This window comes from Physella acuta, unplaced genomic scaffold (assembly GCF_028476545.2).
Source record: "Physella acuta isolate Inbredline_101_S28 unplaced genomic scaffold, ASM2847654v3 ptg000975l, whole genome shotgun sequence".
NCBI lineage: Eukaryota > Metazoa > Mollusca > Gastropoda > Physidae > Physella > Physella acuta.
Window position 1 is genome coordinate 192,501 of NW_026732492.1, and position 27,117 is coordinate 219,617.

Below are 27,117 nucleotides of genomic sequence, written 5' to 3' on the forward strand. Positions count from 1 at the left end.
TATGCAACCGGAAAAGTGTTTATAGTTGTGACAAGAACGCAAAAGAACAATGACGTCACATATCACATGTTTAAACTACGGAAGTCCACACAACTAATGGCGTCATCTTAATTTTAGAATATGAACAAATGTATTATTTCATTCCAATTTGATTTAAATCTAAAGATCTACGCTATGAAATGTATACAATTTTCTCGGCCAAAACTAATACAAATTACTTTAAAAAACAATATAAAGACCATTGAACAGCCGGGTGTTTAACGAAATCATTTAAGGCTCTTAATCAGTGTGTGCATTTAATATGGTGTTGTGTTCACTAATGATGTATATAATTTGGTTTTAATTTTACTGATTGGTATTGGTAGCTTATATTAATTTAAATATATCCAATTATTAGATATTGACATTTTTACAAGCTCTTATTGAACTCACTGTCTCTGTCATCAGTCTGTCGTCAGTCTAGATCAAAACACCCGAGCGAAATTTCGGACACTTCTAATTGACATATTTATTGGCTTACCAATCTAATCACTGCAACTTGTTTTTGACTACTTTTGCATTAAAAGTTTCAAATATAGCGAAAACAAGTATTAAATGTAAAAACCAAAAACCTCGCCTTGTTCATTTGTGTAAGTATAATTATAACAATTTTTAAAACTTTCAAAATCCATAACTGCTATACGTGTTTTAAAGTTGTTCTGTACATGATAGAAGTATAAGTGGACGCATGCTCACTATATAAAATGCGTTTAACGCTGAAATAAATCAGAGAGTTTAATGCATTCAACTTAAAAATAAAGCTATAATCAACAAATTAAAGTGAGTTTTATTCATGCTTATTCTCGCTGTCTAGCAACGAAAGACTAAATTAACAAATGTATGCTGTAAACAAATTAAAAGGACTGAAGACTTTGTTCAAGCAGAATAAGGTGCGACATCTATACCTCAAATAATGGACTCTAAGGGGCGGATATTACCCCGTATAATGGTCATATCTAAGGGATGGTAAACATATATAACATAAAACACTGGACATTGGTATAAACTTTGTTCGACATAACGGTCATAAACAGTTCCACAGACTAAACAATTTTTTTTTAAATAATATATTTTAAAAGAAGGAAAATATGAACAAAATTTATATGTTAAAATAAAGTTATTTTATATTTAAAAGACCAAACCTTTGAAATCTCTAGCTCAGAAAGTAGTTATATTATTGGTTTTAGATAGTTTAATGTTCATTTTTGTTTTCTGTTGTTGTTGAGTTTTTTGTTGTTGTTTTTTAATACTATTTTCATTAAAAAAATGTATTTGTTTGTCTTTTATTCTGTATGACACATTTAAAATTCTGCAGTTTTAGACTTTGTCAGGGAACATCTGCAGTCCTCAGCTGACTCGCTTGAAGGTCCACCACCATCTTCCTATATATAGCCTCTCTTCATGTCAGGTTCAATATCGAGCTGGGTGGCTTCAGGTGTCAGACCACACCTTCTTCTCAATGTGTTGCCGTAAGTCCAGATCCATTTTGTACAGACTGAAACAAGGAAATATATTTTCTCCGTTTATTGTCAGCTATTATCTTAAATCTTTATACTTTTATCATCAACTTCAGCTCTGGTCTCTCAGCCTCCTACAACTTTACTGAATGGTTTAATTCAGTTAAATATAGAAGAGCGATGCATTATACAATCTGAAATGGAATCAACTGTAATACAATTGAAATTTGTTCAAAACTACATAGTGTATGGACTTACTCCATTTATGTCCGAAGACAACTGGACATCCACCATGATAGGTCAACTGATCCTCATCCTCATATTGTGGAGAAAAGTTATACCACAACAGTGCCATGTTCTGTTAGCGTCAAGAAGAAAACAAGTTAATTAAAAAGTCTAGTGACATTTATGCGCAATTTCCTTATGTTATCTAAAAATAGCTCTGACGTATAATGCTGGGGTGCGTTCAAACTTGGAGAACGATCGGTTTGTAGGTGTTTACGTAATTTTAAAATTTGTGACCGAACGAAAGGATATTTTTGAAAACTTTCTTCGGCAATATTGTTCTAAATTATGACACAAATCGATTGGTAAATGTTTCAAGTCGCTACGTGGTCTGGTTGCCGAGATATGGGTCAAAAACTGCATTTTTTTTTCGAGGTTTTTTGGCTTTTCCAGGAAATCCAGGAAGGAATTCCGGGAATTTTTTTGGCCCACAATCATCCTCGGAACTTGCTTAACATTTTTGCTTTTGGAACTAGTCCTCGATATTGCTTCGTTGAGGAGGAGATACGACTTAAAGCTGCGGACATCCATCCATCCATCCATCCATCCATACAGAAATGACGGGTTAATAAACGCAATTCTCCAGAATGGAAATTGCGCTAAAAAATATTCGGGTAAACATTGACTTTATGTGAGGTGCATACAAATGTTAGGTACACGAAACTACCTTGACTGGTGCTACTGCTATCCCAGCTCTAGTGAAGACAGTAGATCCGCCTCGCTGGACGTCGGTCAGCTACGATACAAGCAAAACATCTATATTAAGTAATTTGGCGAACTTTTAAAACAAAAACTTGTATAAACCCGTAATCTGCATTCACACATTCTACGGGGAGTTAGTAAAAACAAATAACGCAATGCGAAATTTCGCACACAGAAAAAGCGCCAATACACTCAAAAAATAGCGCAGAAGAAAAATTGTACATAAAGCTTGAGTATTAAGGACTATCACAAGCAAGTTTTTATGTCTTGGTCTAAAACCTGAGGTGGGTCAATTGGGGGAACATTTGTTTTGATAATTGTTGACGTACTGTTGTACGGTACATAGCACCAAAGCTAACTACTAATTTTACTTACGTAAATAAGAATTGTTTTGATAATTGTTGACGTACTAACGTGCCGTACAAAACACCAAAGCTAACTATTGATTTTACTTACGTAAATAAGAAACGTGGCCAGTCTATTTCCAGAGCGTTTCAACCAATCAGTTGCTTCCTAAATATAGACATAAGGCTTTTAAATAGTGGGAGTGTTGTCATAAATTGTAACTTCTATATTGGGCAGTGATATTGTAGACGTACAATGCAAATGCTCTATCAACCATCACAAGAATGATTTATGTAGGGCGATACCGACCTGCACTGGGTCTAAGTGTGGAACGTAAAGTCCACCTAGTCCATAGTTGACTACCTGTTTTGTGAGCAGATATTGAACTAATTTACTATGTTTAAAATATAGTAGAGATGTTAACCGATCAATCATGTTATGTCAATTTATATTTTTCAACTATTATATTTAAATATATTTGCGTAAACTGATTAGTGAATTCAGATTCATACGAAAAAATGATGTTGAATTTCTATCAGAATTTCCACTAAAACATTATATCCAACCTGTTTTAGCCACAACCTTAAATCAAAACCTTAACATAAACATTTATTAACGGGGTAGTCTCCAAAAAAATTAAGCTCTTAATTAAATCAAAACTTGGTATGAGGATATACCATTAAAATTAGTGCTTATTTATTGCCCTAACTTAGGTACACAAATAATGTGTTTTAAAAGTCTTGTTAATTCATTTGAAACAATTTCAGCCGTTTTTTTTTCCGGAGCCTGCACATAAAGCCTTGACTATGAGTGAGCTGTTATAACCGGAACATGGGCTGGAACTCACCTGTAATAGTTCCGCAGACGTAGGACCGTACGGTTCTCTCATTGACGTGTCCAGACCTGTGATGTGTCCAATTCTCTTGGAGATGGATGATACCATTTCTGACTCTTCGTCAGCAATCCATGCCCTGGTCATGTGACAGTATCAAATATAAGCAAGCTGTGCTCGTAATATCTCAGTTTCTGATAAAGATACACCTTAGTTTTATCTTGATATTAACAATCAATTCTCAAACGAGCAGCAATTTTCTAGAAATCTTCTTGGCTACGTAAGATATTCTGCTCAAACGTCTGATAAAGGTCACTTGTCCTAATATCTGGTACTTACAGGTCACTTGTCCTAATATCTGGTACTTACAGGTCACTTGTCCTAATATCTGGTACTTACAGGTCACTTGTCCTAATATCTGGTCCTAATATCTGGTACTTACAGGTCACTTGTCCTAATATCTGGTACTTACAGGTCACTTGTCCTAATATCTGGTCCTAATATCAGGTACTTACAGGTCACTTGTCCTAATATCTGGTACTTACAGGTCACTTTTCCTAATATCTCGTACTTACAGGTCACTTGTCCTAATATCTGGTTCTTACAGGTCACTTGTCCTAATATCTGGTCCTAATATCTGGTACTTACAGGTCACTTGTCCTAATATCTGGTACTTACAGGTCACTTGTCCTAATATCTGGTTCTTACAGGTCACTTGTCCTAATATCTGGTCCTAATATCTGGTACTTACAGGTCACTTGTCCTAATATCTCGTACTTACAGGTCACTTGTCCTAATATATGGTTCTTACAGGTCACTTGTCCTAATATCTGGTCCTAATATCTGGTACTTACAGGTCACTTGTCCTAATATCTGGTACTTACAGGTCACTTGTCCTAATATCTGGTACTTACAGGTCACTTGTCCTAATATCTGGTTCTTACAAGTCACTTGTCCTAATATCTGGTACTTACAGGTCACTTGTCCTAATATCTGGTTCTTACAGGTCACTTGTCCTAATATCTGGTCCTAATATCTGGTACTTACAGGTCACTTGTCCTAATATCTGGTACTTACAGTTCACTTGTCCTAATATCTGGTACTTACAGGTCACTTGTCTAAATATCTGGTACAGGTCACTTTTCCTAACATCTGGTACTTACAGGTCACTTGTCCTAATATCTGGTACTTACAGGTCACTGGTCCTTATATCTGGTCCTAATATCTGGTACTTACAGGTCACTTGTCCTAATATCTGGTACTTATAGGTCACTTGTCCTAATATCTGGTACTTACAGGTCACTTGTCCTAATATCTGGTACTTACAGGTCACTTGTCCTAATATCTGGTACTTACAGGTCACTTGTCCTAATATCTGGTACTTACAGGTCACTTGTCCTAATATCTGGTACTTATAGGTCACTTGTCCTAATATCTGGTACTTACAGGTCACTTGTCCTAATATCTGGTACTTACAGGTCACTTGTCCTAATATCTGGTACAGGTCACTTGTCCTAATATCTGGTACTTACAGGTCACTTGTCCTAAGTTCTTCTGATGATTCACTGTATGTTAGCGCAGTAAGGCCTCTTTTGAGCTTTAAAATAAAGAAGCCACAAAAACATTCAAACAGGTCAAAAATCTTTTCCGTTTCTATAATTCTTAATAAGCCTATAATATCATGTAATCCAAACAAATACAGGAGAAATGGGGATGATTTCTTTTAACAGATATAATGTTTAGTAAGGTCAAGTTTCAAATGTATTGGTGTTTTTTATCTGATGATGTTGACTAAATAGATAGAGGAAAAAGACAGATTTCAACTGTTTTGATCATCTTTATTAGATCATGTTGACGAAATAGATGGATGAGAAAGTTACTGGTATCGTCGCATGGCTAATCGAGCAATACGACAAAAACAAAACATGACGTAAGTTAAACAACAAACAGCTGCCCGTGAGTCAGGCTGACTTAAGTCACGGTATGACTTGAACACTGGTGAGGTGTTTGGACAAGGCAGAAATTTAACAGTAAAAAGACGTGACCTTGTCCTTGGCTAATTCTTTGAGGTGGTCGCCCTCAGCGTCACTGATGACGTTGTAGATGACGGAAACAAACGGGGCAACAGACAGGATCTCTTCTTTAAACCTGTAGTAGGGCAGTAGAGTCTCTCTGTACCGGCACACAAGTCTCGGGTTGTTCGGGTCCTGGGTCACGTGACAGATACACAAACATCTTTAAGATAATTAGATGACAGGCCAACACATAACACGTGACAGATACACAAACATCTTTAAGATAATTAGATGACAGGCCAACACATAACACGTGACAGATACACAAACATCTTTAAGATAATTAGATGACAGGTTAACACATAACACGTGACAGATACACAAACATCTTTAAGATAATTAGATGACAGGCCAACACATAACACGTGACAGATACACAAACATCTTTAAGATAATTAGATGACAGGCCAACACATAACACGTGACAGATACACAAACATCTTTCAGATAATTAGATGACAGGCCAACACATAACACGTGACAGATACACAAACATCTTTAAGATAATTAGATGTCATGTTAACACATAATACGTGACAGATACACAAACATCTTTAAGATAATTAGATGACAGGCCAACACATAACACGTGACAGATACACAAACATCTTTAAGATAATTAGATGACAGGCCAACACATAACACGTGACAGATACACAAATATCTTTAAGATAATTAGATGACAGGCCAACACATAACACGTGACAGATACACAAACATCTTTAAGATAATTAGATGACAGGTTAACACATAATACGTGACAGATACACAAACATCTTTAAGATAATTAGATGACAGGTCAACACATAACACGTGACAGATACACAAACATCTTTAAGATATTTAGATGACAGGCTAACACATAACACGTGACAGATACACACATATTTTTAAGATAATTAGATGACACATAGGCCAACACATAACATGTGACAGATACACAAACATCTTTAAGATAATTAGATGACAGGCCAACACATAACACGTGACAGATACACAAACATCTTTAAGATAATTAGATGACAGGCCAACACATAACACGTGACAGATACACAAACATCTTTAAGATAATTAGATGACACATAGACCAACACATAACACGTGACAGATACACAAACATCTTTAAGATAATTAGATGACAGGCCAACACATAACACGTGACAGATACACAAACATCTTTAAGATAATTAGGTGACAGGCCAACACATAACACGTGACAGATACCAAACATCTTTAAGATAATTAGATGACACATAGACCAACACATAACACGTGACAGATACACAAACATCTTTAAGATAATTAGATGACAGGTTAACACATTACACGTGACAGATACACAAACATCTTTAAGATAATTAGATGACAGGCCAACACATAATACGTGACAGATACACAAACATCTTTAAGATAATTAGATGACAGGTTAACACATTACACGTGACAGATACACAAACATCTTTAAGATAATTAGATGACAGGCCAACACATAATACGTGACAGATACACAAACATCTTTAAGATAATTAGATGACAGGTTAACACATAACACCTGCCAGATACACAAACATCTTTAAGATAATTAGATGACACATAGACCAACACATAACACGTGACAGATACACAAACATCTTTAAGATAATTAGATGACAGGTTAACACATAACACGTGACAGATACACAAACATCTTTAAGATAATTAGATGACAGGTTAACACATAACACGTGCCAGATACACAAACATCTTTAAGATAATTAGATGACACATAGACCAACACATAACACGTGACAGATACACAAACATCTTTAAGATAATTAGATGACAGGTTAACACATAACACGTGACAGATACACAAACATCTTTAAGATAATTAGATGACAGGTTAACACATAACACGTGACAGATACACAAACATCTTTAAAATACTTAGATGACAGGCCAACACATTACACGTGACAGAACACAAACATCTTTAAGATAATTAGATGACACATAGGCCAACACATAACACGTGACGGATACACAAATATCTTTAAGATAATTAGATGACAGGCCAACACATAACACTTGACGTTTTTTTCATGATAGATACACGACAATCTTTAACAGGTTATTACAACATTCACTCATTTCACAACAATAGCAGTCACTACGTACAAACAACATTCACCCCTTTCTTCCTGTGCTCTCATTCTCGACACATTTCAATACACTTCAGATGACAAGGTACCTTACAACACACTTCAGATGACAAGGTACCTTACAACACACTTCAGATGACAAGGTACCTTACAACACACTTCAGATGACAAGGTACCTTACAACACACTTCAGATGACAAGGTACCTTACAACACACTTCACCAAATACTGGACATTACCGAGATGGTCACAAATATACAACACGAGCACCTGCATGTCTAGACTACAAAAAATATGAGTAAACATCCAACCTTGAATAACCAAAGCATACAGAAAAGGAAAACTGGTCCTTACAGGTATGTGGTTCTGGTTCTCTAGACTACAGAGGCGGCTATAGTTCTGGGATGTTTCATCAGGTGTGTACTCATTTACGTCTTCATAAATTAGTTCCCGGCCCAAGTTAATGACTTCCTTATTATTAGGTTCTTTAGAATAACGTAGAGAATGTGTTAGGACTTTGTTTCCATCGAGACTAGTTTCTTACGAATTAGTCTTAAGTAAAATTTGTACAGCCGATGTTCTTGTGGGTAGTTCTATGAATGTGAAAATGTTACCTAACAGGAGGACATCCTTGTAGATTTGTTCAGCTCTGGCTAGGTCGCCCAACTGTAGAACATGTTACATCAAGACAAGTCAACATTGTGATGGTAATGAGAAAATCGGTACATAATTTCAGAACCAAAAACCACGTAATACCACAACGCCCACATAGAGTTGGTAGTAAAAATATCAATTGATGTAATTTAACACTGTAAAATGTACACAAGTCGCACTTTGTTGTCAAATCTTATGGTGTACTAACAGGAGACAGAGGTGAGAGTATCAACAAAGAATACAACCAGTGGCAAAACTACGGGGGTAAGATAGGGGGGGGGTCATATTTATCTCATTATGAGCTGAAGTATACATAGACAAAGTAAATAAAATATATTGTATTACTACCAGAGGCGAAACTACAAGGGAGGAGGGGTAGAGGAGGTCTTATTTACCTCATCCAGTGCTGCAGTACTGAAGTATACATAGACGAAAAGAAAATATATAGCCACTATCCTTACAGACTGATTTAACTGTTTTCTGCATATCTAGTGTGCAACCTAACCTTTCCGAATTTGAGGTGAGTGGGGGTAGGAAGGGAGGACGTTTTTTCATTAACATGAATAACTATATATAAACGGGAGGGGGCGGAAAATGGATACTTCTCTCCGGCCGCGAGATGGATCGCTACGCCTCTGCTTGTACGACTAGACCAAACAGCCGGCATGGGTATATTAGCCGACTGGTGCAACTGTAACTATACTGAGGGACTAGGAGCATGGGTATATTAGCCGACTGGTGCAGCTGTAACTATACTGAGGGACTAGGAGCATGGGTATATTAGCCGACTGGTGCAACTGTAACTATACTGAGGGACTAGGAGCATGGGTATATTAGCCGACTGGTGCAACTGTAACTATACTGAGGGACTAGGAGCATGGGTATATTAGCCGACTGGTGCAACTGTAACTATACTGAGGGACTAGGAGCATGGGTATATTAGCAGACTGGTGCAACTGTAACTATACTGAGGGACTAGGAGCATGGGTATATTAGCCGACTGGTGCAACTGTAACTATACTGAGGGACTAGGAGCATGGGTATATTAGCCGACTGGTGCAACTGTAACTATACTGAGGGACTAGGAGCATGGGTATATTAGCCGACTGGTGCAACTGTAACTATACTGAGGGACTAGGAGCATGGGTATATTAGCAGACTGGTGCAACTGTAACTATACTGAGGGACTAGGAGCATGGGTATATTAGCCGACTGGTGCAACTGTAACTATACTGAGGGACTAGGAGCATGGGTATATTAGCCGACTGGTGCAACTGTAACTATACTGAGGGACTAGGAGCATGGGTATATTAGCAGACTGCAACAGCTGTAACTATACTGAGGGACTAGGAGCATGGGTATATTAGCCGACTGGTGCAGCTGTAACTATATTGAAGGACTAGGAAGTATCGAATGGCTTATCCTTGTGTGGAGATTTTTGTAACGGGTTTATAGATTGTCATTTTCTAGTGTAGACAGGTCAGTAGTTAGGTATGTAGGAAACACTGCTGTGTAGTGGCCAGATAAATATATAAGAAGGGCAACCAAGTCTAAAGGTGATATCTTAAGTGGGAGTTAGAAATAGACTGAAAGTAAAATAAAAGTATTTATCAATCGATTTTGTTGACGCAGTTATCGTCTTGATGACAAAGAGAGACAGCGTTGGTAACTTGCCAGCAGACATCACGACTTACGTGTACGTAGGCGCGTCCCATCTTGGCGGTTATACCTGGGATTGTTTCTGTTGGTGTAACATCCGAACTGTTGTACAAAGTGAGTGAGACGTTAAACCAATCAGCACATTCAACAAATTTATAACCTGGTAATTAAAAGCAATTCTGATATTGGAATAATTACAACAACGTTCGTATTTTTATTATTAAATATCTTTAACCGGTAATTAAAAAACAATATTTATAAAATAATAAATTGAAATTAAGAGTTAAATATAAAACATAATGTTTCAAATTCTCTACATTTGCAACTTTTATACCGTTTATTTATAAAATACTAAATTTTCGAAATTTTTACAAGCTTAAAAGTATTTTTTACGGCCTTAAAAATTGAAAAAAATACGTGATTTTGTTAGATTAGGACAATGTTGATATGAGGATTCTCGTCAACACGTAGATGACAGCCAGTCTAAACAGTGTTACTAGATAGATAATAAGCCAAACCTCTACAGGCCATGGTCCCAATGTCGAAGGCATCTTGCGATGTGAGTGGTGGGCCTTGAAATCCCAAGTAATCTCCCTTTGCCATATCTAAGGCTTTCATTTTGTATATAGCCTATGGAAAACATTATTTTACTAACTTTTTAGGTCACAGTGTTTGTGGATAAAATGTGATCAGTTGAGGGGATGTGTGGTCAGTTGTGGGTGATGTGTGGTCAATTGTGGGTGAGTGGTGTGTGGTCAGTTGTGGGAGATGTGTGGTCAGTTGTGGGTGATGTGTGGTCATTTGTGGGTGATGTGTGGTCAGTTGTGGGGGATGTGTGGTCATTTGGGGCTGATGTGTGGCTGATGTGTGGTCAGTTGTGGGTGATGTGTGGTCAGTTGTGGGTGAGTGGTGTGTGGTCAGTTGTGGGAGATGTGTGGTCAGTTTTGGGTGATGTGTGGTCAGTTGTGGGTGATGTGTGGTCAGTTGTGGGGATGTGTGGTCAGTTGTGGGGATGTGAGGTCAGTTGTGGGGATGTGTGGTCAGTTGTGGGGATGTGTGGTCAGTTGTGGGTGATGTGTAGTCAGTTGTGGGGATGTGTGGTCAGTTGTGGGTGATGTGTGATCAGTTGTGGGTGATGTGTGGTCAGTTGTGGGGATGTGTGGTCAGTTGTGGGTGATGTGTGGTCAGTTGTGGGTGATGTGTGGTCAGTTGTGGGTGCTTTGTGGTTTATTGTGTGTGGTTTGTGGTCAGGTCCCATTATATAATATTGACAATTTTCAAATTGTGTGATTTCTTTCAAACATGCACGATAAGAAAAGGTTTAGGTTCAAATCTTTCATAAAATATAATCTTTAAATCCTATCAATAGTTTGTGATACTTAACCAAAGAGGCATTAAGTAACTGTTACAAATTTACCCGCCGAATGTTAACTTCCACTTCACAAGACTTGGCAGCAACACCACAGAATATATTCACAATGATGGGGTTACATCTAACACTAAAATATTATCTTATGTCTTGCACTGGGTTGATTAACTTAATTAAAATTTCATTAGGCTAGAAATTAGGTTTTATTGAGCGGTTAATGAGAACGAACGTATCTGTAAAGTTAGAAAGAAATGACTTTAGATCGAAATCAGCCAAGCTTTGTAGAAATCGATCAAAAACAAACAAAAAAGTTCAGAAAAAAAATGCAAATTAGCCGACAATACCTGAAGATTTACTAGTGATTTTTGTGCCCCTGTTAAGTCCTTCTGACAGGCTAAATAAATAGGTCCAGCCTCGCCTTCAGAGTTGATGAAGTTTTCTGTAAAATAAACCATTCACAAACACCATCAACCAAACCATTCACAAACACCATCAACCAAACCATTCACAAACACCATCAACCAAACCATTCACACACACCATCAACCATTTTACACCAAGCCCAGTCGGTAAAAATTGTCTCGTCGTAGTCATTGTGTGTACAGCAAACTTTGAATACTTATTCTTCTATTACAGTTATACAAATTAGCAGTACTTTCTACTTTAGTTTTCTCCATGTAGAATGATCATTTATTTAGATAAAACAAGCGTTGAAATAAACGCACCTAAATTGTCTTCTAGAACACTATAATCACTGGCGTATTTTTTTATCGTTAGGTACATGGAGTTTGGGTGGTACAGCTCAGAATCTTCTGGAGATGGATCACGATATCTGACCTCACGCAGTCGTTCAGAATAGAAACTGGGGAAGTAGAAGAACTGAATTTTTCATACAGTAAACATTCCAAACAGCATTTAGCAGAATGTTAAATCCCTATGATGAAAAGATAAATAGAACTGAATTTTTCATACAGTAAACATTCCAAACAGCATTTAGCAGAATGTTAAATCCCTATGATGAAACGATAAATAGAACTGAATTTTTCATACAGTAAACATTCCAAACAGCATTTTAACAGAATGTTAAATCCCTATAATGAAACGATAAATAGAACTGAATTTTTCATACAGTAAACATTCCAAACAGCATTTAACAGAATGTTAAATCCCTATAATGAAACGATAAATAGAACTGAATTTTTCATACAGTAAACATTCCAAACAGCATTTAACAGAATGTTAAATCCCTATAATGAAACAATAAATAGAACTGAATTTTTCATACAGTAAACATTCCAAACAGCATTTAACAGAATGTTAAATCCCTATAATGAAACGATAAATAGAACTGAATTTTTCATACAGTAAACATTCCAAACAGCATTTAACAGAATGTTAAATCCCTATAATGAAACGATAAATAGAACTGAATTTTTCATACAGTAAACATTCCAAACAGCATTTAACAGAATGTTAAATCCCTATAATGAAACGATAAATAGAACTGAACTTTTCATACAGTAAACATTCCAAACAGCATTTAACAGAATGTTAAATCCCTATAATGAAACGATAAATAGAACTGAACTTTTCATACAGTAAACATTCCAAACAGCATTTAACAGAATGTTAAATCCCTATAATGAAACAATAAATAGAACTGAATTTTTCATACAGTAAACATTCCAAACAGCATTTAACAGAATGTTAAATCCCTATAATGAAACGATAAATAGAACTGAATTTTTCATACAGTAAACATTCCAAACAGCATTTAACAGAATGTTAAATCCCTATAATGAAACGATAAATAGAACTGAATTTTTCATACAGTAAACATTCCAAACAGCATTTCACAGAATGTTAAATCCCTATAATGAAACGATAAATAGAACTGAATTTTTCATACAGTAAACATTCCAAACAGCATTTAACAGAATGTTAAATCCCTATGATGAAACGATAAATAGAACTGAATTTTTCATACAGTAAACATTCCAAACAGCATTTCACAGAATGTTAAATCCCTATAATGAAACGATAAATAGAACTAAATTTTTCATACAGTAAACATTCCAAACAGCATTTAACAGAATGTTAAATCCCTATAATGAAACGATAAATAGAACTGAATTTTTCATACAGTAAACATTCCAAACAGCATTTAACAGAATGTTAAATCCCTATAATGAAACAATAAATAGAACTGAATTTTTCATACAGTAAACATTCCAAAGAGCATTTAACAGAATGTTAAATCCCTATAATGAAACGATAAATAGAACTGAATTTTTCATACAGTAAACATTCCAAACAGCATTTAACAGAATGTTAAATCCCTATAATGAAACGATAAATAGACATTCAAAACAACATTTAACAGAATGTTAAATCCCTATGATGGAACAATTTTTCAATATATAGAAATAAGTTCAGATCTGTTAAAAAAGTTTTTGAATTTATTAACTTTTTACGCCAGATATTTTACCAAAGTACGCTACATCCTACTTTAGTAATTATCTTTAGCCAATGGTAATTTTAGCCTATGTAAACTTACTTGAACATCTTCTTTAGCAAATCATACTTCTGGTCTATAAATAGTTTTAATCCACCCAACATACGTTCCTCATCCATCACCATCCTCTGCACCTTATGAGATGATGTGAACACTTCTGATGACGTCAATGTCAGCAAGGCTGACAAGGTGAGAACTGTGACACTGACACAATACATGTCAGTATATGTCAGAAGTAGCTGCCGAGACAAGTTCAAATCAAATGAAACAGAGAATATGTAGGTCTACAGTTGACTGAAAAGTACCGAGCACATATAAGACTACTGTTGACTGAAAAGTATCTAGTACTTATAAGCCTACTGTTGACTGAAAAGTATCTAGTACTTATAAGCCTATTGCTGACTGGAGTTAGTGACTTAGTGTAGATTAGGCTGTCGTGATGTTTGCTAAAACTGACCCGCTAATTATTTACCCCGTGTGATCATTGGTCTACACTATATCTGTTTTAGATCATTAAAAACCGCCTGACACGTTCGTGTGATATCGATTAGATCGTCCGGCTATTTCTCTGATCCAATTCTCGAGGTTGTCACAGGTGTTATTCAGACACAGGGGAGAAGTGCTCTGAATTTTCATTTGAACTCTACCGATTGATGCCATTAAACACTACCCATAGACCTGATTTATCCACGCCTATGTAGATGTTTTTAGACGCAAGATTGCTGTATGTTTGAGCTTCGTCTCAAGTTAGTGCTCATGTTACAGTAGCAGTTTGGTTAGATGTAAATCTACTTACTCCACATAAGACAGACAGAAAGAGACATAGAAGACGGACGGACCGACGGACAGAGAGGCAGGCTAATACAGGAATTGCTAGACACACAATGTATTTTAAAGAAAATGAACTTTTATCTGACAACAAATGAGAGAACAAACACTTTTTGCTAGGACATCTCATTAGCCAGATTTTAAAGAGAGGACATTTTGTCAAGGACATTTCAATAGGTAGATTTTAGAGAGAGGACATTTCGTCAAGGTCATTTTACTAGCCATATTTTAGTGCAGTTCAAGTGTTTTCATTTGTTTTTCTCTTTTCTCAGTTCATTACATCGATTTTTTCTTTTGTTAGCTTAGTGTTTTAACTTAGCTTGTTAACCAACTCTAGTTATCGACTTGTTTCTTGTTATATAATGAGGAAGGGTATAAGCCACCAAGTCCCACTTACCTAACGGTAATACATTCACATCGTGTGTGGCTTAAATCAACGTCTAGGCTAGTCTAGACTACGAATAGATCGATTTCACCCTTAGCCGCCGATTCATCATTCAACTAAAATAAAACCTGTCGGTTTGGTTATGTACAAAGTTAGGTTTTAAAATCTAGACAGGGTGTGGGGTATTAAACATCATCAACAAATTCTTGTGTCGGAATAGTTTTTTAGCGGTACAATTTGTTGTTCTTTTGGTGATTACAAACGAAATATTAGAGTGTAATGATTAAAATTTCCCTACAAATGACAAAATCGCGTGGACTTGCGAGTTCAGACATTTTTTTTCTAGCAAGGGGGTCGGGAAGGAGGGGGTGGGAGCTTGAACTACCAGAGAAGGGGTGGACACTGAAATTAGTGTATATAATCTATGTAAATTCTATTTTTATTTGTCCGGAGGGTAGTGGTTGAGCTAAGGGTGGGGGGGGGGATGGAGATATGCATGAAAGTCACACTAGAGCTTGTAGTTTGTTACGACCTTTTCTTTTTTCCAATCTGCTGGGTTTTGTAACGTAAGGAGTTCGATCTCCCACGATTGGTCTCTATGTTTATCTCCACTAGTCGGTGAGTCCCACAGAGAACAGTTTATACATGATAAGAGAGAAGACAGGAAAGTATTTCAGAGAACATTGACACACTACACATTTTCTTCTTCACCCGTCATGGGTGTGAGCGGTGTGTTTAGTAGGCTAATTACTAATGACTGGGCGTGTTCTGTGTGTGAAGTAGGCTACTCACTGTGTATAAGACTGGGTGTGTTCGATGTGTGAAGTAGGCTACTTACTGTGTATAAGACTAAGCGTGTTCAATAAATATTGATTTACATAGAGCCACGAGGATGTAGGTTAAAAAAATATTTTTGTTCCAGTCCAGGTTTAATTAATAAATAGTTTCGTTAAATATTCGGTAAATAAAATATAATATTTCGTTAACTATTAATCGGATGCCGGTTTTTTTTTAATATTGTGTCATAATTGTGTTGATTGTTAACTATTAATTAGAGGTTTTTGTTTATATTGAGTCATAATCGTGTTTATTGTTACATCTGGCTAACAAGACAAGCATTGTAACACTCTCGTGCTCAACTAAATAAAGATGTGTTTTAATAGGTGAGGTAACCAATTCATGTGAAAATTACATCATAATTCACCAATTCACCATGTTAGTTTGTTACTATGAGACTTCATCTATGTTTTTCTTTTCGAGCGTTACTTCCCCTAATTTCCACGTTCTTTGTGACGTGGTATGATTTCACACATGTTCGCCACCGCTACATACACGTACACGTATGTATACACACACGACATACACATACACAAACAACAACAATTTAAATATATTAATCGACAGTGCATAACAAACAAAATTTAAAAAAATAAAAAACGAACAAATGTTATTTTATTTTTATTTAACAAGAGGAACATGTTCAAACCAGTCTCACATACATTTTAAAACAGATAAAAACATGAGAGCTGTGTGGACATCAGATTCGTCAGACAAGCAATGTAAATGTACATGGACCAATAAGGCAAAATGTAAGTAACATTCGAATTAAATTACAGGTAAGGCTGACATTCGTTACTTTCTACTTACTAGGACTTTATACGGTGTGTGATGAGAGGGGGGGGGGCAGATGGTGTGAAGTCACACTTTTGCACTATAACAAAAGCATAGTTAGAAAACGAATTTTAGCCGTTATTTCAAATAAGATTTCAGAGTTCAGATAAGATTTTCGAAAAATATCGTATTTTAAGAAAATTTCAACTGCGATTTTTAAGGGGGTGGGGGGTTGTATGCTGAGGTGTGATGTCATATTGGGGGGGGGGGAGGGGTTCTGGCGGTAAAAATCGTCAAAAAACGTGACGTCATATAAGGTTTATCCCTTAATCGTCGACTTACCATTACTTTTATTACATAAAGACAGTGTGTGTACATTGCCAATGCATTCGTTACACACTAATAAATAAGCGTGTAAAAAGCTAACCTAATTTTTCGTCACTTTCCATCCAGTTTAAAACTGTTAATATGTGCACGGTCTAGCGGTTTATGAACATACATCCACGCCACTTGGGGGGGGGGGGGGACTGATTTTAGCGTTTGTATGTTACGTAAACGACAGCTCGGTCTCAAATTAAAACTAAAATTTTACGGTGTAATGAACTATTTTCTGTTGACATACATCAAAAATTACATCACATGTAAGATATCTCAAGAAAAATATGAATATTTAAAACATCAGGAATGTTGATTTGTTTATGTTGAGCTAGTTGTTGTAACTGGGATAATCATTCCAGCCAGTGAGATAGTATTAGGTCATCAAATAAAATAATTGCATCATAGGTCACCCAAGAGACAAACAAATAGCGTCATAGTACGGGTTCAGTCAAAAAATGACATTCAAAATGTAGTCAGCTTGTAAAATGGAATTCACAAAACAATTAAATATATTTACATAATGCCTACAAAACTATACTATAGTAGTAAATATACCTGGAGGTTCTACCCTTAAAATGTTAATAGAACTATGGGTGAAAAAGTAATATCAATAAATATTTTTTTAATCTAAAATTTTGTTTTCTTATCAGATTAAACACTATAAATTGCATTTTTGAAAGACTCTTTTTTAACAATGTTTTTATAAAAAGTATTATAAATCTTACATTTAATTTTTATGTGTACATTCAAGCATACATTCAAGTGTTTTCCAATCTAGTAAAACAAAAAAAATGTTGTAATGAGGAAATAACATGTCAAGAGTAGCGTCACTTTGGGGGTGGTGGGGGGGGTGCAACACTGAGTTTACGCAGCAGGCGACACCCCCTTTGTGACGCCACAGCATATTACAATAAAAACAAATTAAATTAAATTAGAACACATATGCTTATAAATAATATCTATATAAGATAAACCTTGGCGAAAGACCATAACGTTTTGAAAAAAAAACTTCATATACCCTACTTTCTTAAATCCAAACCTCTAAAAAATATTTTATACATCATCTGTATTTCTGTTCTGGCGTGATTAAAGGTATTTGTTTGTCTTTTATTCTGTATGACACATTTAAAATTCTGCAGTTTTAGACTTTGTCAGGGAACATCTGCAGTCCTCAGCTGACTCGCTTGATGGTCCACCACCAACTTCCTATTTATAGCCTCTCTTGATGTCAGGTTCAATATCGAGCTGGGTGGCTTCAGGTGTCAGACCACACCTTCTTCTCAATGTGTTGCCGTAAGTCCAGATCCATTTATTGCAAACTGTAGGAGAGCAGATATTACGTTATTTGCTTTAACCTTTAGCCGCTCTGTCGCGTGTCTAAAATAGGATTATCTATAAAGCTGTTTAAACCAGCGTGAGTCGACTCAAGTCAACTCACTCAAGTTCTGCCCAATCCACATATTAAAGTCAACTTACTCCATTTCTGCCCAATACACACATAAAGTCAACTTACTCCATTTCTGGCCAATACACATATTATATTCAACTTACTCTACTTCTGCCCAATACACCTAAAGTCAACTTACTCCATTTCTGACCAAAGAGAACTGGACAACCAGCGTGATGGGTCATGTCGTCCCTCTGATGAGCTGGGTCATAATTGTACCACAACAAGGCCATGTTCTGTTGACACAATACAACTAACATTTGTCAAAGTCTCCCACTCATCAATACAAACATATAGGCTATAGCTAACGCATGGCTTATAGACGGATTTTATAATCGGGTCTACAACATTTTTACGAGTAGCAGTAAAGAAAAAATGTGTTTTATCAATGCTAAATTGAGAAAGTGTCGTTAAAAACTGGGAAAAATGTAAATAAGCAATACTAATAGGAAAGGTATGATCTAAAATGTGAAAAATTTCAGTCAACAAGACTATATTGAGAAGGTGTGATCTAAAATGTGATCTAAAATGTGAAAAATGTGAATCAACAACACAGTGTGATCTTACCTTGACCGGTGCCACAGCGATACCTGCCCGTGTGAAAACAGTTGACCCACCTCTCTGGACGTCACTTAACTGTCAGCAACGTGGGGAGACAAGAATTACTTACATAAGACATAGACCTAGGATAGACATAGACCTCGCATAGACATAGACATAGACATATACCTAGTTTAGACAAAGACATAGACCTAGCATACACATAGACCTAGCATACACATAGACCTAGCATAGACACAGACTTAGACCTAGCATACACACATACCTAGCATACACATAGACCTAGCATCCACATACACCAAGCATACACACATACCTAGCATACACATACTGCCAGCAACGTGGGGAGACAAGAATTACTTTCATAAGACATAGACCTAGCATAGACATAGACCTAGCATAGACATAGACCTAGCATAGACATAGACCTAGCATACACATAGACCTAGCATACACATAGACATATACTTAGCATAGAATAGCATAGAAATAGACCTAGCATAGACATAGACAAAGCATCAGTTACAAGAGATATGGTACTTAACTTGACATAAACCTACAACATACATCAGTTGGAGACAACAAATATGTTACATAATATTTTTTAAAAATCGGTTTTTGCGAGGAGATTTTTAATTGTTATTAATTTCACTTGATTTCCATAGCTTACTATTTGCAAAGTTAAGGACAGTCAATGCTAGGTGTTCGGGTTAAACTGTAATGAACTCACATAAATTAAAAACGTCGCGATTCTCTCCCCTGAGTCCTTTAGTTCTGGCTGTGTTGGAGGGATCTAAAAATAATTTTAAAGTTTTTAAATAGTTGACATAAAAGGCATGACAAAAGTGTGACGTTAAACACATGACAAATGACAAGTGTATGACATCATACGCATGGCATTAGAAACACCGAATGAATGATTGCAAACACAAAAATTATTTTTAAAAAAAAACAATTTAAATTATCATATTAAATATGTCTGACTCACGTCAATGAAAGAAATTTAAATATGTCTGACTCAAACTAAATTAAGGAAATTTAATAAATTGAAATCTGGCTGGCGTCAAATATAAAAAATTAAAAAATTTTAATGTCTAACTTACGTCGAATAAAAGAAATTTTAATGTCTAACTTACGTCGAACGGATCCATATGCACCTCATAGTGGCCGCCAAGCCCATAGTTGACCACCTGCAACAAACAGATTTTAAAGTTTTAAACTCTGATGGTTCAAAGTACAAAATATAATAGCATCCAGCTTATAGTGGCCGCCAAGCCCATAGTTGACCACCTGTAACAAAGTTTCAAAGTTTTAAACTCTGATGGTTCATAGAACAAAATATAATAGCATGCAGCTTATAGTTGACCACCTGCAACAAACAGGTTTTAAAGTTTTAAAATCTGATGGTTCATAGAACAAAATATTATAGCATGCAGCTTATAGTTGACCACCTGCAACAAACAGGTTTTAAAGTTTTAAACTCTGATGGTTCATAGAACAAAATATAATAGACAGCAGCTTGAGACTGTGTTGCCCAAAGGCAGAGCACTTGACTGTCAACCTGAAGGTCTCGAGTTCGTTATAGTATACAGACATACATGTGACGAAGTTCTCTCAGAAGAGTATAACTGAAGCAAACGGAAGAAGTAGCTAGTGTAACGTTACAATCCCTCACCAAAAATACTCAGTGCTAAATACAAACTATGACAAACCTGGAACAGTGGCTCACTACAAAAGTCAAAATACAAACTATAACAAACCTGGGACAATGGCTCACTACAGAAGTGCTAACTAAGACATACTGTAACAATGGCTCACTACAAAAGTGCTAACTAAGACATACTGTAACAATAGCTCACTACAAAAGTCAGTGCTAGCTATGACATACCTGGAAAAACGGCTCACTACAAAAGTGCTAACTAAGACATACTGTAACAATGGCTCACTACAAAAGTGCTAACTAAGACATACTGTAACAATAGCTCACTACAAAAGTCAGTGCTAGCTATGACATACCTGTAACAACGGCTCACTACAAAAGTCAGTGCTAACTATGACATACCTGTAACAATGGCTCACTACAAAAGTCAGTGCTAACTATGACATACCTGGAAAAACGGCTCACCATAAAAGTCAGTGCTAACTATGACAAACCTGGAACAATGGCTCACTACAAAAGTCAGTGCTAACTATGACATACCTGTAACAATGGCTCACTACAAAAGTCAGTGCTAACTATGACATACCTGTAACAACGGCTCACTACAAAAGTCAGTGCTAACTATGACATACCTGTAACAATGGCTCACTACAAAAGTCAGTGCTAACTATGACATACCTGTAACAACGGCTCACTACAAAAGTCAGTGCTAACTATGACATACCTGTAACAACGGCTCACTACAAAAGTCAGAGCTAACTATGACATACCTGGAAGGCCTCCCCGGAAGATGGACCAAACGGTAGCCTCTGTGACGTGTCGAGGCCAGTGATGCATTCAATTCTTTTAGCTATAGACGTCGCCATCTTGGATTCGTTATCCCAAATCCAGGCCCTGGGAGAGAGAACAAAAGATCAGCTAAACTTTGTGGTAGAGAGAACAAAAGATCAGCTTAACTTTGTGGTAGAGAGAACAAAAGATCAGCTAAACTTTGTGGTAGAGAGAACAAAAGATCAGCTTAACTTTGTGGTAAAGAGAACAAAAGATCAGCTAAACTTTGTGGTAGAGAGAACAAAAGATCAGCTTACCTTTGTGGTAAAGAGAACAAAAGATCAGCTAAACTGTGTGGTAGAGAGAACAAAAGATCAGCTAAACTTTGTGGTAGAGAGAACAAAAGATCAGCTAAACTTTGTGGTAGAGAGAACAAAAGATCAGCTAAACTTTGTGGTAGAGAGAACAAAAGATCAGCTAAACTTTGTGATAGAGAGAACAAAAGATCAGCTAAACTTTGTGGTAGAGAGAACAAAAGATCAGCTAAACTTTGTGGTAGAGAGAACAAAAGATTATCTAAACTTTATCTGTAGATAGGACGTACAGCTTTTTCCATTGATGGTTGTCTATTGATGTAGGTTCAACAACTACTAGCTGCCTGTTAAATCTAGGCATGAGTAAACTCAAATTCACTGGGTCTATTCAGTCTAGGAGAGTACCCAGCATAAGTCGGCGATTTGCAGTGAACAACACTAATTTATGACGTGAGCATCTTGCAATTTAGGTTGTTTCAAAATGAAAAAGTACATTCGCGCTTTCAGAGAATGTGATTGTGTTATTTTAAAACTGTATGAAGACATGTAACTCATAACTTTTAAAACCACAGTGTAAAGGGACGTAACTCACAACATTTGAAACTACAGTGTAAAAGGTATGTAACTCACAGATCGCTTGTTCTGATCTCTGAAACTATTGAGTGATCTCCTCCTACTTTGCCTCGTATAAGCTATTGGATAGAATAGAAGCTCTTGATTAAATAATATGTAGTCGACGAACTCGCGATTAATCTAATAAAACTATAGACAGACCTACGTGGAGACTAACCTAATAACTTTAGAAAAATTTCAATAGATATAAATACTGCAAGACTTATTTAATATCTTGATGGAAAATATATAGCTACATCTACTATAAGAAAAATCTAATATCTTTATAAACATATCTATAGATAGCCCGCATTTATGGCTATATTATATCCTTCGGCAAATAAATTAACTAATCACTTATTTGTTAACCTCCAATGCATCACAAGGAGCCATTTTTTCTTAACTCGTTCTTTATTCAGATAAAGAAAATCGTCCCCCCCCTACCTAATCAACAAATCCCATAAGGCATCAACATTCTAATGAGAGAAACACAAAAACCCCAGACTATTTTTTACTAAATAAAATACTCTCTTGAGCACAAAATAGTCATGTACAATCTATAATGTTGGTAGGCAAGTATTTATTTCTAAGGTACGCAACTGCTGTATATATTTATAAAAAGTCAATTTAAGCGGAGTTAAGCACCTTATATTTCCTTAGGTTTTATTTATATTTATAACTTAATAAATAGGTTTAAAATATAATAATAATTATTGTTTATTTATTTATGTGTGGGCTACATAATTTGTAGGATTAGTTGAGTTTGATACAAAAGTAATGAAACAACATAAAACTTTTAAAAACAAATGACCTTGTTTTTGACAAAACTCTTGAGGTGATCGCTCTCAACATCACTGATGACGTTGTAGATGACAGAAGCAAACGGTGCAACAGACAGGATCTCTTCTTTAAACCTGTAGTAGGGCAGTAGAGTCTCTCTGTACCGGCACACAAGTCTCGGGTTGTTCGGGTCCTGGGTCACGTGACAGATACACAAACATCTTTAAGATAATTAGATGACAGGCCAACACATAACACGTGACAGATACACAAACATCTTTAAGATAATAAGATGAAAAGCCAACACATAACACGTGACAGATACACAAACATCTTTAAGATAATTAGATGACAGGCCAACACATAACACGTGACAGATACACAAACATCTTTAAGATAATTAGATGACAGGCCAACACATAACACGTGACAGATACACAAACATCTTTAAGATAATAAGTTGACACATAGGCCAACACATAACACGTGACAGATACACAAACATCTTTAAGATAATTAGCTGACAGGCCAACACATAACACGTGACAGATACACAAACATCTTTAAGATAATTAGATGACAGGCCAACACATAACACGCGACAGATACACAAACATCTTTAAGATAATTAGGTGACAGGCCAACACATAACACGTGACAGATACACAAACATCTTTAAGATAATTAGATGACAGGCCAACACATAACACGTGACAGATACACAAACATCTTTAAGATAATTAGATGACACATAGGCCAACACATAACACGTGACAGATACACAAACATCTTTATGATAATTAGATGACAAATAGGCCTACACATAACACGTGACAGATACACAAACATCTTTAAGATAATTAGATGACACATAGGCCTACACATAACACGTGACAGATACACAAACATCTTTAAGATAATTAGATGACACATAGACCAACACATAACACGTGACAGATACACAAACATCTTTAAGATAATTAGATGACAGGCCAACACATAACACGTGACAGATACACAAACATCTTTAAGATAATTAGATGACAGGCCAACAAATAACACGTGACAGATACACAAACATCTTCAAGATAATAAGTTGACACATAGGCCAACACATAACACGTGACAGATACACAAACATCTTTAAGATAATTAGATGACAGGCCAACACATAACACGTGACAGATACACAAACATCTTTAAGATAATTAGATGACAGGCCAACACATTACACGTGACAGATACACAAACATCTTTAAAATAATTAGATGACAGGCCAACACATAACACGTGACAGATACACAAACATCTCTAAGATAATTAGATGACAGGCCAACACATAACACGTGACAGATACACAAACATCTTTAAGATAATTAGATGACACATATGCCTACACATAACGCGTGACAGATACACAAACATCTTTAAGATAATTAGATCACAGGCCAACACATAACACGTGACAGATACACAAACATCTTTAAGATAATTAGATGACAGGCCAACACATAACACGTGACAGATACACAAACATCTTTAAGATAATAAGTTGACACATAGGCCAACACATAACACGTGACAGATACACAAACATCTTTAAGATAATTAGCTGACAGGCCAACACATAACACGTGACAGATACACAAACATCTTTAAGATAATTAGATGACAGGCCAACACATAACACGCGACAGATACACAAACATCTTTAAGATAATTAGGTGACAGGCCAACACATAACACGTGACAGATACACAAACATCTTTAAGATAATTAGATGACAGGCCAACACATAACACGTGACAGATACACAAACATCTTTATGATAATTAGATGACAAATAGGCCTACACATAACACGTGACAGATACACAAACATCTTTAAGATAATTAGATGACACATAGGCCTACACATAACACGTGACAGATACACAAACATCTTTAAGATAATTAGATGACACATAGGCCAACACATAACACGTGACAGATACACAAACATCTTTAAGATAATTAGATGACAGGCCAACACATAACACGTGACAGATACACAAACATCTTTAAGATAATTAGATGACAGGCCAACACATAACACGTGACAGATACACAAACATCTTCAAGATAATAAGTTGACACATAGGCCAACACATAACACGTGACAGATACACAAACATCTTTAAGATAATTAGATGACAGGCCAACACATAACACGTGACAGATACACAAACATCTTTAAGATAATTAGATGACAGGCCAACACATTACACGTGACAGATACACAAACATCTTTAAAATAATTAGATGACAGGCCAACACATAACACGTGACAGATACACAAACATTTTTAAGATAATTAGATGACAGGCCAACACATAACACGTGACAGATACACAAACATCTTTAAGATAATTAGATGACACATATGCCTACACATAACGCGTGACAGATACACAAATATCTTTAAGATAATTAGATCACAGGCCAACACATAACACGTGACAGATACACAAACATCTTTAAGATAATTAGATGACAGGCCAACACATAACACATGACAGATACACAAACATCTTTAAGATAATTAGATGACAGGCCAACACATAACACGTGACAGATACACAAACATCTTTAAGATAATTAGATGACAGGCCAACACATAACACGTGACAGATACACAAACATCTTTAAGATAATTAGATGACAGGCCAACACATAACAAGTGACAGATACACAAACGTCTTTAAGATAATTAGATGACACATAGGCCTACACATAACACGTGACAGATACACAAACATCTTTAAGATAATTAGATGACAGGCCAACACATAACACGTGACAGATACACAAACATCTTTAAGATAATTAGATGACAGGCCAACACATAACACGTGACAGATACACAAACATCTTTAAGATAATTAGATGACAGGCCAACACATAACACGTGACAGATACACAAACATCTTTAAGATAATTAGGTGACAGGCCAACACATAACACGTGACAGATACACAAACATCTTTAAGATAATTAGATGACAGGCCAACACATAACACGTGACAGATACACAAACATCTTTAAGATAATTAGATGACAGGCCAACACATAACAGGTGACAGATACACAAACATCTTTAAGATAATTAGATGACAGGCCAACACATAACACGTGACAGATACACAAACATCTTTAAGATAATTAGATGACAGACCAACACATAACACGTGACAGATACACAAACATCTTTAAGATAATTAGGTGACAAATAGGCCTACACATAACCCGTGACAGATACACAAACATCTTTAAGATAATTAGATGACAGGCCAACACATAACACGTGACAGATACACAAACATCTTTAAGATAATAAGTTGACACATAGGCCAACACATAACGCGTGACAGATACACAAACATCTTTAAGATAATTAGATGACAGGCCAACACATAACACGTGACAGATACACAAACATCTTTAAGATAATTAGGTGACAGGCCAACACATAACACGTGACAGATACACAAATATCTTTAAGATAATTAGATGACAGGCGAACACATAACACGTGACAGATACACAAACATCTTTAAGATAATTAGATGACAGGCCAACACATAACACGTGACAGATACACAAACATCTTTAAGATAATTAGATGACAGGCCAACACATAACACGTGACAAATACACAA

The 27,117-nt window shown here is 36.0% G+C and overlaps 2 protein-coding genes and 1 long non-coding RNA gene across 3 annotated transcripts in view; all 3 read right to left on the bottom strand.

Annotated features, from left to right (window-relative positions):
- Positions 1-2,520, bottom strand: part of LOC131954143 (uncharacterized) — a 2,682-nt gene extending 162 nt beyond the window's left edge. Inside the window, exons 1-3 of the long non-coding RNA XR_009388737.1 lie at positions 2,449-2,520; positions 1,755-1,854; positions 1-1,534 (exon numbers count right to left, since the gene is read on the bottom strand). The exon at positions 1-1,534 is cut by the window's left edge and continues 162 nt beyond it. This is a non-coding gene — a long non-coding RNA (uncharacterized LOC131954143). The remainder of the gene's footprint in view (positions 1,535-1,754; positions 1,855-2,448) is intronic.
- A 209-nt stretch (positions 2,521-2,729) lies between these two features.
- LOC131954137 (prolyl 4-hydroxylase subunit alpha-2) lies at positions 2,730-14,459 on the bottom strand. The gene is made up of 13 exons (XM_059317667.1): positions 14,116-14,459; positions 12,284-12,420; positions 11,903-11,997; positions 10,708-10,819; positions 10,225-10,349; positions 8,491-8,542; positions 8,231-8,361; positions 5,706-5,867; positions 5,193-5,257; positions 3,676-3,799; positions 3,138-3,191; positions 2,940-2,996; positions 2,730-2,762 (listed from the first exon to the last, which is right to left on the bottom strand). Exons 1-13 carry the CDS (start codon positions 14,289-14,291, stop codon positions 2,730-2,732), a joined length of 1,323 nt encoding a protein of 440 aa, XP_059173650.1. The 5' UTR covers positions 14,292-14,459.
- Positions 14,460-18,385: 3,926 nt separating this feature from the next.
- LOC131954139 (prolyl 4-hydroxylase subunit alpha-3) overlaps positions 18,386-27,117 on the bottom strand; it is a 29,191-nt gene continuing 20,459 nt past the window's right edge. Inside the window, exons 8-15 of the mRNA XM_059317668.1 lie at positions 23,452-23,613; positions 22,659-22,720; positions 21,714-21,837; positions 20,420-20,473; positions 20,014-20,076; positions 19,290-19,358; positions 18,862-18,958; positions 18,386-18,594 (exon numbers count right to left, since the gene is read on the bottom strand). Coding sequence (XP_059173651.1) covers positions 18,482-18,594; positions 18,862-18,958; positions 19,290-19,358; positions 20,014-20,076; positions 20,420-20,473; positions 21,714-21,837; positions 22,659-22,720; positions 23,452-23,613 — 744 coding nt within the window. The 3' untranslated portion in view covers positions 18,386-18,481. The remainder of the gene's footprint in view (positions 18,595-18,861; positions 18,959-19,289; positions 19,359-20,013; positions 20,077-20,419; positions 20,474-21,713; positions 21,838-22,658; positions 22,721-23,451; positions 23,614-27,117) is intronic.

What these genes read in the sequence shown, in the direction of transcription:
- LOC131954137 (XM_059317667.1), bottom strand. Translation starts at nt 14,291, where the DNA reads ATGTATTGTGTCAGTGTCACAGTTCTCACCTTGTCAGCCTTGCTGACA. An exon ending in TGGGACCATGGCCTGTAGAG is followed by an intron (nt 10,350 to 10,707) that starts GTTTGGCTTATT and finishes TTTAATTACCAG; the next exon opens with GTTATAAATTTGTTGAATGT. An exon ending in CAAGGATGTCCTCCTGTTAG is followed by an intron (nt 8,362 to 8,490) that starts GTAACATTTTCA and finishes GTTATTCTAAAG; the next exon opens with AACCTAATAATAAGGAAGTC.